The sequence below is a fragment of the Pristis pectinata genome, chromosome 6, assembly GCF_009764475.1.
Source record: "Pristis pectinata isolate sPriPec2 chromosome 6, sPriPec2.1.pri, whole genome shotgun sequence".
Taxonomy (NCBI): Eukaryota; Metazoa; Chordata; class Chondrichthyes; order Rhinopristiformes; family Pristidae; genus Pristis; species Pristis pectinata.
The window spans coordinates 97,406,697-97,420,513 of record NC_067410.1 but is presented as its reverse complement, the minus strand read 5'-3'; the positions used below and the strand labels follow the sequence as shown (position 1 = coordinate 97,420,513).

Genomic DNA, 13,817 nt, shown 5'->3' with positions numbered 1-13,817 from the left:
ATATATACCTGTCACACCAACACTCTCCTGTGAATACCAACACCAAATACATTCATGTGATCTGTGTTGTTATAGGATCATAGAAAGATACAGCATGGATCCACCAGGTCTGTATCGACCATCAACCATCCATTAGCTCTGATCCTAAATTAATCCCACATTCTAAATTGGTAGATTGGTTTATTATTTTCACGTACCGAGGTACAGTGAAAAACTTTGTTTTGCATGCCACCCATACAGATCATTTCATTACAACAGTGCATTGAGGTCGTACAAGGGAAAAGCAATAACAGAATGCAGAATAAGTGTTAAAGTCACAGAGAAAGTGCAGTGTAGGCAGACAATAAAGTGCAAGGCCCTGACGAGGTAGATTGTGAGGTCAAGAGTCCATCATGTCATACAAGGGGACCGTTCAATAGTCTTATAACAGCGAGATAGAAGCTGTCCTTGAGCTTGGTGGTACGTGCTTTCAGGCTTTTGTATCTTCTGTCCAGTGGGAGGGGGGGAGAAGAGACAATGTCCCAGGGCGGGTGGGGTCCTTGATCATGTTGGCTGCTTTACCGAGGCAGTGAGAAATGTAGACAGAGTCCATGGACGGGGGGACTGGTTTCTGTGATGTGCTCATCAACTGCCTTCAGATGCTACCACTCACTGATGCACTAAAGGCAACTTACAGTGGTCAATTAGTCTACCAACTTGCACATCTTTGGAATGTGGAAGGAAACCAGAGCATCTGGAGGAAACTCATGCTATCACAGAGAGGCTCCACACAGGTGGCACCTGCGGTCAGGGTTGAACCCAAGTCTCTGGTACTATTATGGAATGATGTCCAGTTGGTTTAACTTCCTTTACTGTATAATACTAGAGCTTAAGTTGTCTCCAAGTTGTGAATTCAGCATTATCCTGTGAACTGTTGCTTGATCTATTAATACAGCTGTAACCTTATCGTTCTAAAGGACCCAGTGAACCAGGACCACCTGGATCACCAGGACCAATTGGATGTAAGGGTCAAAAGGGTGCTCCCGGACCTCCTGGTGGTGTTACTCCATGCCCAAGGGGCAGTCCAGGACCTCGAGGGCCAGAAGGTAGGAATGTACGTTAATTTAAGGGATCAATCTTCCTTTGAATACTGAGTGCCTGGCAATACATTGTGTTTAAAACCAAAAACATTAGTTCTCTGTTATACATGCTAGTTGTATGATTTATTAGCATGCGTGCATTGAACACTGTTTCTGAAATTCAGTTCCACTGAACTAATATCAGAAGCACATTTATAACAAAGAAATATAGCTTTCTGACTTTTGGATTGGCGTGCATGAGTCCTTAACATTAGAGCCTATGTGTTCATATCCTCATGTTGAAGACTGTTCTTAGATGATTATTGAGGGTCCTCTTCTCCTGTTGCTTCCGTGCACTTGCCACTGATCAGAAATCAACATGCAGATGTTTCTACATCAGTTAACTCATACAACAGAGGATTGATTTTTACCACAATCAATCTGATATTGAAATAAATCTCAAAAGCTTGAGTATACTTTGCCTTTAGTACCTTAGGGAAACATTACATTAGTTTGGGATTTGTTTCTCAGTACTTCCTGCAAGTGTTTTAGTATTCTTTTTATGGGTACTTTATCTGCCTAATCATATTAGAGTCATAGAGCCATACAGCATGGTAAACAGGCCCTTCAGTCCTTGTCCATGCTGAGCAAGTTGCCAAACTGAGCTAGTCCTGTTTGCCTGCATTTGGCCCATATTCCTCTAAAGCTTTCCTATCCATGTATCTGTCCAAATGTCTTATAAATATCATAATTGTATCCACCCCTACCACTTCCTCTGGCAGCTCGTTCCATATAGACACCACCCTCTTTGTGAAAAAGTTACCCTTCAGGTCCCTTTAAAACCTGTGCCCTCTAGTTTTTGGACTCCCCTACCCCAGTGAATAGACTGTGGCTATTCACCTTATCTATTCCTCTCATGGTTTTATAAACGTCTGTAAGGTCACCCACGTTTCTTCACCACATATCAGCGATTCATTATAATTCCAAGGAGAAGCCATGTACTGCATAGAAATCTTGTTATATAAGGCAAACTTTAACCTGCTGAGCTATGAAAGGATCTTCTGGCCTGCCTGAGAAATTGTCCCACTATGCCTGTGAACAGGGGACCTGTTGAACCTTTAAAGCAATTTGAAGGCTAAGAAAAGCTTTAATCATCTTCCAACTTGAAGAGGTATTTTGGATTGATGGTTATATTGAACAAAATGTCCATGCACAAATGAATCTGTTATAACGTGATTAACACTTTAAGTGAAAAGTATTGATTGGAGACTTAATTATGTGAGTGTTTAGAGCATTGTCCAATGATCCACTCTAGCACTAATCAATGGAAACATGAATGACCTTACACTGTTGCTGGTTTGGCAAAATCTAATACTACTTCATGTTATTTCATTCATTTGTTGTCATCTTGTGTCTTATCACCATTTCCTGTATGTGTTAAAGGAAAAGAAGAAATCTGTTGAGTATTTTTAATTTTTGTTTTGCATGTTTGCATTTGCCTTTGACTAATATCATCACATGAATCCATACTACCTCCTGATGCTTGGCCTTTGCCTTTATGAACTCACTCCAGGTCCTACAGGTGAGCACTCAGAGATATTGATCAATTGAGGGAATATTTGTGACTACTGGTTTGCCCACACTAGTCTTTTGTGCTTGTGGTTATTTTATGTGAATGTGATACTCAGTATAACTTACTCGCCCTTGTCCCTGTTGTGCCCCTTGTATTTAATAGGCACATTGCAGGGACCCTTCTACCCACAGGCTCATTGTGCAGAATTTCTCCTCCAGTTGTGGCAAATCATGGGGATTTCTTCTGTTGCATCTCCTTCCCAAAATTGTTCCAAAACCAACACTGCAGAACATTTGTAATGCTATGTCTAGAATTGAGCATGGATAGGTTGACTTGTTAACAGAACTCTCTGTTTATGGTGTCACTGATGTGAATTGTGCACGTCTCTTTCACCATATAAAATGGAGCTGGCTCAAACTGCCAGGCATTTTGTGCTTTGCTCACATGACCCTCCTGCCTCCGCCACCTGGCCCCTCCTTCTCCAGACTGTGATAGACAAATGCTGAAGGACTCAGGTGTTTTTTTCGTCTATGTTGTTTTCCAAAATGTATGTTATTCATACAATTTGCAGTCATGGAATACAGATATTAATTTGTTGCCTTACATCTTTATATTAGCTTACAATAGAGTCATACAGCATGGAAACAGGCCCTTCGGCCCAACTGGTCCATGCCGACCACAGCATCCTCCCTGCTAGTCCCAGTTGCCCGTGTTCGGCCCATAACCCTCCAAGCCCCTCCCCTCCGTGTGCCTATCCAAATGCCTGTTAAATGTTGCAATTGTACCCGCCTCGACCACTTCCTCAAGCAACTCATTCCAGGCACTCACTACCCTCTGTGTAAAGAAGTTACCTCTCAGGTCGCTTTTAAATCTCTCCCCTCTTACCTTGTATCTATGCCCTCCAGTTTTGGACTTCCCAACCAGTTTTGGACAGTCCACCTTATCCATACCCCTCATGATTTTATAAACTTCTATGAGGTTTCTCCTCATTCTCCTATGCTCCAAGGAATAAAGATCCAGCGTGGCCAACTTCTCTCTATAACTCAGGCCCTCTAGTCCAGGCAGCATCCTCATAAATCTCTTCTGCACCCTCTCCAGCTTGACTTGTCTTTCCTATAACTGGGTGACCAACATTGTACACAATACTCCAAGTGCAGCCTCACCAACGACTTGTATAACTGCAACATAATGTCCCTACTCCTAAACTCGATGCCCTGACTGATGAAGGCCGGCATGCTAAACGCCTTCTTCACCACCCTGTCTACTTGCGCGGCTGCTTTCAGTGAACTGTGCACTTGTACTCCCAGGTCCCTCTGTTCCACGACACTCATCAGTGCCCTGCCATTCACTGTATAAGTCCTACCCTGATTTGACTGTCCAAAATGCATCACCTCACATTTATCTAAGTTGAAATCCATTTGCTATTCCTCAGCCCATCTCCCTAACTGGTAAAAATCTCTTTGCAATTCATTGTAACCTGCTTCACTATCAACAAATCCCCCTAATTTAGTATCATCAGCAAATGTGCTAATTGTGCCATGTACATTCATATCCAAATCATTTACATAAATAATGAATAACAGAGGTCCCAACGCTGATCCCTAGGGCACCCCTCTAGTCACAGGCCTCCAGTCGGAGAATCGACCTTCAACCATCACCCTCTGCTTCCTATCGTCGAGCCAATTCTGAATCCACCTCTCTAGTTCCCCCTGAATCCCATGCGACCTAACCTTCCAGATCAGCCTGCCTCAATAATTACATTATATTAGTTTAAAATATTTACAACATGACCTCAATGTTTCTTTCCTTGTGTGTGGTTTTGTCAAGCTGTGTGTGCACCCTGGATATGCAAACTTTAGGTGCTGAGGTTCTATCTGGTCTCCTTCATGTGAAGAATTGGGCCGTGGGAGGGGAGACTATGGAACGCTCTATTCAGTTGGACAATGCCGAGCCATCTGTCCTGCCTAAAAATAGTTTGCGCAGAACACCTTTGAATAGGCGGCAGTCTGCACAGAAAGTCCTCAGCAACCTTTGTGAAAAAGAGATGGTGGATCCCATTGAATGGACCTCTGAGTGGACTGTCAAAGTCATTTGTCAGAATGCCTCATCGCCAGGATTCTTATACAAGCACCAAGACTTTCCTCTTCCATGTCTGTGAGCTAAATATAACATATAATGCAGAAGATCCCAAATTAGCTTCTGAGCTCTGTCTACCCCACTTACCCACCTTACCAAAGTTAGGACAGGCAACACCTGAGCCTCACCTTTCACCAAGTTAATAAAACAACAACAGCTTTAATTTAAGTGGCACCTGATCATTTGAAGGCCTTCTGCAGGACCCTTATGAAACAAATTCTCTAAATATAATTTGTTCTCATTCTTTGCCACTGTTACCTCTCTATCAATCTTATGACTTTTTCTGTTACCTCACAGTCAGATATACAACACGGGAAAAGTGCCAACTATCAAGCACAATTTTTACTCAAATCCTAATTTAACCCATTTTATTCTCCACGTATTCCCATCAACTCCCCCCAGATTCCACCACTAACCTACATAAGAGGGGCAATCTACAGTGGCCAATTAACCTAAATTAACATTTTTGGGACGTGTGAGGAAACTGGAGCAACTGGAAGAAATTGGTTCATGGAGAATATGCAAACTCCCGACAGACATGGGTAGAGGTTAGGATTGAACCTGGGTGTCTGCCAGCACTGTCCTCCAGTTATCCCTCCCACTCTGACATGCCAGTCAATGCACGTAGGGCCTAATGCTGATTCTCCCCTGCTAGCTCATTGTACAGCAAACTCCGCAGAGCCCCAGAGAGCTGCTCCATGCATCATAAACCCTGTTTGCTTGGAGCCCCTGAACCACTGATGGAATAAAAAGGATTTGGTCTTCATCCACTCCAGTGTCAGTTTGTGAGAAGCAAGCCCATCTCCCAACCTCAGCTGTGACAACAGCAACATTTCATTGCACTCAAGGCTGAAGAACTACAGGTGGGAGATGGGGGGATGGCAGGATTGAGCCTGAAGTAAGAGATGGGGTGTCGGAGGGTATCAAGGGAAGGGTCAATATCAGGAAAGGGACAAATGTCAGATGGGTGCTGAGATTGGTCATATGTGATTGAGCTATGTTCTGGGGTGTAGTGGTTGGTTGTGCGATCAGAGGCACTGAAGATATCAGCAGGAGCAGTGAGAGCAAACAGCAAGCAAAATTGTGTGTGTTTGTTTTAAACAAGGAAAGCTCCCTGTAGTTCAACATTATGGACGTCCCACCAGCCAAGCAGGTAACCAAGGTCCTTGTAGTTAACATAGAAGCAGGCCTCGGCTCTCCAGTTAAGCCCTGCCTCTGTGGGAGTGACCTGTGTTGTCCACAAAACTCAGAAGAGCAAATGAATTTTGTATGGGTGGAATCAAATGTTGCATTGCAGATGTTTTGCAGTACACAGCTGGGGATCTCTTTTTGTACACAACTTGGAGATTCCAGAACTAATTTTGGAACCCAAGCACAAATGACACCATTATATTTAACTATCACTTTTAGATAAAAATTCTATTGCACCACCAAAAAATTCTGGTAAAACTGAAGTATTTGTCAATTGCTGTATTTTAAAATATTCTCTGTCCAAATACAAAATCTGTAACATCAACACAACTGTTTCCTGAGTACATTAATAATTAGGGCCATTATTTCAATACCACCACTAAACTTGAATTAAAATTACAGGTGTGTGTGGGCCACCTGGACCTCCTGGCCCAAGAGGGCCGACTTGCGATATTGTATCACATGGACCTCCAGGAGATGAAGGTCCACCCGGTTTTGATGGTCCACCAGGTAGGAAAGCACTTGCCAATGAAAGCTTTTTCAATACTAATGTCTCAAGACTTTATTATGGGAGTTGATTATTTAATTGCCTCCAAAAAGATGGGGGTAGTTTTAACCTAACTCCGCTGTTGCAAAAATAATGGGGGAAGGTCAGCGCTGGCTTTATATAGCAAATGATTTTCGTCTTTATTGAAATAAATTGAGCAATATTGTGTAAAACTGCTGTTCTGCTTTATCTCGTGGGTTTGCTGCCCAGCAAGTTTGGTTAAAATCAGATTGTGTTACTATAACACTGAAATGGGATCTTCTGCCCTCTGCTGGTGATGTGCAAATATGCAGTGGATTTTGACTGAGCTGGGATTGCAGTTTTTTGCCAAGTTTGGGATATAAAATGGACATATCAGCAAGAACAATGCAAGATGACTTTGGAGGATAAGCATTCAAGAAAGTAGAGGGAATGTACTGTTTGGTTCCAAGTTGTTAGCATCAACTACTTGGACATTGTCTGCAATAATCTGCATCTGTGACATGAGGAAGAAGGCAGTTTTTCCCTCCATTGGACATGGTACATTCTCTTGGGATTTCCTTACATGAGTATCCAGTCTTTCTGTCCTCTGTAGACATCTACTATGTGCATCAGTATTTAGAATTGGTTTGTTACAGTGAAAAACTTTGTTTTGCATGCCATCCATTCAGGTTATTTCAAAACATAAATATGTCAAAGGAAGAGCATAACAAAATACAGAATATCATGTTACAGTTACAGAGAAAGTGCAGTGCAGGCAGACAATAAGGTGCAAGGCCCATGACAAGGTAGATTGTGAGGTCAAGAGGTCATCTTTATTGTGCAAGAGGTCTGTTCAAGAGTCTTATAACAGCAACTTGAAATATTCTAATTTTAGTTTGCATCTGTCTATTCCTGGAGAGATTCTTTGAACGGGCTCCCTAAATTTTCTTTGGGTCGTCCACTTCTGTGGTTTGAAAGTCTGCCCAGTCCTACAAACTGGAACGGTTGAGAGGTTTGGAATCCTTGCTCAGTACTGTGACATTAAAGCAAATGGCTTTGTATTTTCCCATCAATCTTCTGCCAATAATCATGGGCAATACACTTCATGTGGCTTTATAATGGTACTGGAATTGGCCCTAGTCGAGCCATGGGGTCAGGAATAGGACCCAAGTGGCCTTAGTAATCAGGAAAAGGTGTGGCACCGTCCATGTTCTATGCTCATGGTATTAGGTGGGATCAGCATTGTTTACATTACCTACATGCTCAGATTATCTGCTTAAATTTCCATATCCTTGTCTTTTTTTTACAGGTCCTCCTGGTTTTCCAGGTGATCCAGGGTCTCCTTGTATCACAGCCCCAGGGGATCCTGGAGAACCAGGTGCAATGGGAGAAAATGGTGCTCAAGGACCACCTGGGGAGCAGGGTCCATGTGGAGCTACTGGCCTTCCAGGGCCACCAGGTTTTAAAGGTATTTGCAAAGCAAGTTTAATTTGACATTTTTGGTAATTTTGGCTTGTGGCATATGAATATCCAAATGGTTAAAAATTCCATTGTTGACTCCAACACATATTGGTTTGTAAAAGCAGACATTTTTTAGAGAATCATTTGTAACTTACTTGACCAATACAATATACAAGGTTACTTCATTATGTTTAACATCACTTATCCCAACCCCATTCTCTGTGTCACAATTCTTTCACTTTCAAATATTTTTCTGATTTTTCTCTATTGAGTGTTTTCTACCAAAGGCACTCCCTGTTGTACCCATATCATTTTCCAGCCTCCTAGTCTCTGTCAGTAGAATTAATGCTTCCTTCTCTATGGACTGTAACTCCAGGAAATAGGTTTTTATGCTCCCAAAAGTTATATTTAACTAAAAACTCCACAAAACTTTCTCTGGGCCTTCAGTGTGGAAATGATTCCATTCGCTCAAAGGTTTCCTAACAACCTTAGCTTTCTACCACTTGTTTCATTCACTGAATCTGTTGTGTAGAGCCACTTTAGTTTGTGTATAACTGTGTACTCAAAAACAGCCAAATATTTCATTGCAGCTTGACCAATGCTTCATATGAATCACCCACAATATCAATGACGTCTTACGTCACTCTCCCAACCACCTTTATCGGACTGAGACATTTCACAATCCTCCTCATTGTTTATAAAATCCCTACTCTTCTTTCAGTCATCCCGGAAAGGCCAGCATTTATTAGTCAGCCCTAGTTTCTTGAACTGAATGGTTTGGTGAGCCATTTCAGAGGGCAATTAAAAGTCAAACACATAGATTCTGGACCTACAATACTTCAGGTTTTTGTGATTTAGGAAATATTTTTGTTGAAGATTGGAGTTCACTATCTTTAGTTGTGCTAAGTATGCAAAACATATGGTGCTAATACCAACTCGAACCCCCACAAAAAGCATTGAACTTGGGCAAAGGTGCAGAGGAAATTTTGCTGCTGGGGTTTTCCCCACACAGAATTGTGTACTAAAACAGGGCCTGTGTGGCTCTCAACAGGAGCTGCTGGAAAGATGGCAGCTACTGTGGGAGGAGTGTCAGACTATGACTACTTTCCCCATGGCAACAGCAGGCAGCTGCATTAAAGGCTGCCATGGAGGTGAGACAACACAAGGGAGAGAGGGGACATGGCAATCTCCTGTGTGCCTGGGCACCCCCAGGCAATGGGCCCTGACTGAGTCCCTTGTCTTGAGTGGCCCACACCACTGATCATAAAAATCACTGCTTGGAGCTCTGATATAAATAGTACAAAAAGGCTGTGAACAATGAAGAAACATAATTAATGCAATGTTTATTAACCTAACCATTCAAAACTGAGGCTGGCAGATACCATGTTGATGCTTTATCTTCTAATCAGAAACCCTAGCTTTGCCCATAATTAGCGTTGCACTAGTCCATGTTTAAACAAGTTATCTTTCCCTCATGCCGATGTCAGACTGCCAATGCTCCTGTCTACAAGGATGGTTTTCATATAAAAGCTGATTGGAAAGTTGAAGCCAGAGTCTCTGATATTTCATCTGTAAATCATTCAATAGACTATGGTTACCAGGGCTAAGTGATTTAGCTACCTGGAGTACACCTCTTCTAGATAAGAGTCTGGCTGCCAGATCTGAGCACGACAGGACCCGATCATCTGTATTGGGCTCCAGCTGGATCAGATATACACCTGATGAAATAATTAGGCTCAGATCAGGTCAAGCCTGCTTACCTGAGATTGTACTCATTCCTGGTCATGTCGAGCATGGAAGAAACCTCAAGCAATTGGGCTCATGTTGGGTTTGGACTGGGACAGCCCCTAATTTTATACCCAAGCGGACCTCTACTTTCAGAATTACCTGTAAAAACGATGTATCCTCTTGAGCCACTCTTACATTCTTGCTTTCACCACCATGTACATAAAATACTTATTTAATGTCTGCACCATTATTCATTCAACACAATCAGATTCCATCCTTTAAGTAATCTTTTTACGGATAGGAGGAGAATTGATGACAGTTGAGTTATTTCACCTAACACACATTACAAGAGTTCCCTACATTTCCTTGCATTAGTGTTTGTTAAATTCTCACTAGCACCTCACTCTCACCAAAGCCAAACTCTTTCCACACACTTTATTTGTCAAAAGGAATTTATCCAACTGCATTTGAAGACTGACTCATTCCTAAATCTTAATTTGGGGCTCTTCCATTCTTGTTGGAGTTTTCTTTCATTCCCCTTCATTGGAGTTGTAACAAAAGATCAAAATGATTGCCCTTTATTTTGTACTTCATGATGCATATTCCAGTCACGGTCTTTGTTTATTGCCCAGGTGAAATGGGAGAGCAGGGGTTTGCAGGGTTCCCTGGGCTCGATGGACCTTTGGGAATGCCAGGTGACCAAGGTGAACGAGGTTGTCCAGGTCCCAGGGGCTCTCCAGGTATGTTACTTTTCAATCATTGGTGAAATTGAATGGAATAATATAGCAGTAAACAGACTCCTCAGAGAACACACTCAATATTGACCTGAGAAAGCATGGAGAATCACAGGGTTGGTCAAATAATTATGCTTACCCCAAACATGGTGTGAATTCTCACAGGATTTCTCCAATTCCATACGTGCTGAGAATACGCAAGAGCTGACAGGATTGATCCCATCCCCTGTACCTAGTGGCCTGGAAACTATAGTGCAAGCTAGGATGCATTGACATGATGCAACAGTGACCAGAATGACTCCTGCTCCACTGCATTATAATCCAGTTGCTGGTTAGAAACCATAGAAAAACTACAGCACAGAAAACAGGCCATTTGGCCCTTCTAGTCTGTGCCAAAACATTATTCGGCTAGTCCCATTTACCTATAAAGGAAAACAGCCACTGGACATTTCTGGATTTGACATTGTGCTACTCAGTACACTTTTCCCAAAGGCTGTCCCAGGAAATCAGCCATGAACTGTTGATGGTGGGAGGTGGGGACTTCGGAGCCCACCAAGTGGGAGGGTTGGGAATGGGAAGGCCAGAAGCGGCTTGGGGATCAGGAGCAGCATCAGGAAAGAGGGTTTTGGGAACAGGATCGGGAGAGGCGGCAGCATTGAGTAAAAAGGGAATTAGTAGCTGTGTTGGGGAAACCAGTTTCATATTGGAAGGAGGGAAGATTGGGAAAGGAGACCTGCATCAAGATGTGGGTGCTCAGCACTGCTGGTGAAGGAGGGCAGATAGTGGGTGTAGCGTGTGAGTGAACTTTTAAGAACTGCGTGCACCATAGGATTTGACTTTTTACACATTGTTGATTCAGTCACTGTTGTGAGTTAACTGTCTTCAGTAGAGCAGGTGTTATTGGTAGCTCTATGTTATTTACTTGAGTAGCAACACCAAAAGCCCCACAGAGTTGGTGGCCTGAGGATCTATGTAAGTCACATAACTCCAGGTCTCCCTGGTTAGCACCATGGGATTAAGACCATGTTTTTTTAGGAGTGCCGCACCACTGGTCCCCACAGAAACACTATATGGGGAATGATGTCATCCTGTGCAGTACCAACACTAAAATCACGTCAGGGTGACTTGTGACTGGAAGTGCCTGGTCTATTTTCCCATTTGGAATGAATTGACCCAGAAACGGTCACAAAGGTGATTTTATTCTGGATTAACTTGACTTCCAGCAGCATGATGCTGAACAAGACCAGTGGGGGCCCTGATGCTTTGGCCAGCACGATAGGCCATCCACATCCGCATCTGGTGCACGGGAGACTGTAAGCAACGATTTCAGGTGGACAGACATGGACTGGCACATGTATAAACCAGAGATAAGTGAACCTCCTTTGAACACTTTCTACAGAGCGTTTGCATTAACTTTTTTTTCTTTGTTTTGATTTTCATGCTGCCCTCCCTGTTGGTGCTGGATTTGGTGACCTCTGCAGGTGATCAAGGTGAGCCACGATGAGTGATTGTACAACAACTTGCAGTTTTATTGTTCCTTCAGCACAACAAGATGTTCCATGGCACTGTGGGAGCGTAATCAAACAAAAGTTCACACTGAGTCATGTAGTGAATGTTATTTCAGGTGTGAGAGGTGCCAAGAAGTTTATTAAAGACTTGAGAGGAGGAGAAGTTTAGGAGGGAATTCCAAAACCTGTAGACTGGACATAGCTCAGGACATGGTCACTGGTGCAGAAATTAAAACGAGGGAATATAAGAAGGCAAAATTGGAGGAGTTCTGAGGGTTGTGAAGCTGGAGGAGATTATAGGGTAGAAAGAGGTGAGGCCACAGAAGCATTTGAAAACAAGGTTGGGTATTTTAAATCAAGTTATTACTACGTAGTGACTCAGTGGAGCAGAAGGTAGATGGGTGAGCTAACATGTTGTGAGTTGGATCAGAAGAGCAATGTCTTGAGAGTACAAAGGCTTCAGTGGTATATGAGCCAAAGCAAGGTCACAGATGGGTAGCGTTAGTGAGGTGGGAAGTAGATAGTGAAGTGGACACATAGCCTGAATCTTATCTTGATGTCAATAGGACTTGATGTTGCAAGCAATCTGGTTCAGCCTAAAATAGTGGCCAGAGGCATGGGTGGAGTTGGTAGCTAGGAAAGGAGGGTTTGTTGTGGCAACTGAGGACAATCAAAATCCAATAGCTAAGAAGTAGGATGGCTAACGTTTACTGAAGGTGGGATTCCTCCCTTTGACCAGGCAGAATGAGTAAAAACTCCGCAGAAAATAAACTGCACAGAGTCTGGAAAGGTTTGAAATCTGGTACTGATGCATTCTGTTGAACAAATTGAGCAGAAGCTAGAAATCTGAAATAAGAACAACAAATGGTGGAAATATTTGGCAAAGTCAGGCACTGGGGAGGGAGAAACAGAATTGGCTCTTCAAGCAGTCAATATTTCACTATCTGTTTCTCTCTTCATTGCTGCTGCTTGATTTGCTGAGTATTTCCAGCAGCTTATTATGTAAATTGTGATTTTTGGAGAGTGTGCAAGATTCGTTCAGAGAATTTTAACCTAATTCCCAGTGTTGGACGGAATGCTGGTTTTACACACATCCAGTACTTCTCTCCAGTATAAAACAGAGTAGAGTGGGTCACAAAAAGGAGCAATCTATATGATCCTCTGCATTTCCAGTCAGACAGCTTGGGTTAACACTACCACATATTGCACGGTAGTGTAGCAGTTAGCATAACACTTTACAGTGCCAGCGACCCAGGTTCAATTCTGACCACTATCTGTAAGGAGTTTCTCCCCATGTCTGCGTGGGTTTCCTCCGGGTGCTCTGGTTTCCTCCCACATTCCATAGATGTACGGGTTAGGAAGTTGTGGGCATGTTATGTTGGCGCTGGAAGCGTCGTGACACTTGCGGGCTGCCCCCAGAACACTCTACGCAAAAGATGCATTTCACTGTATGTTTTGATGTACATGTGACTAATAAAGATATCTTATTTTATCATAGTTGGTTGCATGCAAACGGCACAGAATTTTTGGCCGAATCGTTTCTTAAGTGATTCTAAGCTTTCCTACTCTGATTTTTCAGAATTTTGATTCTTATTTGTGTGTTAAAATTCCCAATATTTTCTGGCTCCTTAGATGGCTGTGTCTGTAAACACCATTTGTTTGTTGATTGAACTGCAGGCCCACCTGGTTCCATTATTTATGAAGACATAGTGAACATGAATGAACACAGAGGAGCTCCTGGCCCACCGGGACCACCGGGCTCTCTCGGAAATCCAGGATCGATGGGCCAACCTGGTCCTCGTGGCCAGTCAGGTATGGTCTGCTTTAAGTGTACACTCCATGGGAGTTGAGAAAATGATGGAAAAAATCTTAGTAAAAATTAAGCCAGGCTTGCTGGTGGCAACATGCAATGGCTGGAGG

The 13,817-nt window shown here is 42.9% G+C and overlaps 1 protein-coding gene across 1 annotated transcript in view; it reads left to right on the top strand.

Annotated features, from left to right (window-relative positions):
* LOC127571887 (collagen alpha-4(IV) chain-like) overlaps positions 1-13,817 on the top strand; it is a 147,506-nt gene that overhangs the window by 121,519 nt on the left and 12,170 nt on the right. The window contains exons 40-44 of the mRNA XM_052018634.1: positions 957-1,085; positions 6,361-6,468; positions 7,776-7,934; positions 10,288-10,395; positions 13,575-13,709. Coding sequence (XP_051874594.1) covers positions 957-1,085; positions 6,361-6,468; positions 7,776-7,934; positions 10,288-10,395; positions 13,575-13,709 — 639 coding nt within the window. The remainder of the gene's footprint in view (positions 1-956; positions 1,086-6,360; positions 6,469-7,775; positions 7,935-10,287; positions 10,396-13,574; positions 13,710-13,817) is intronic.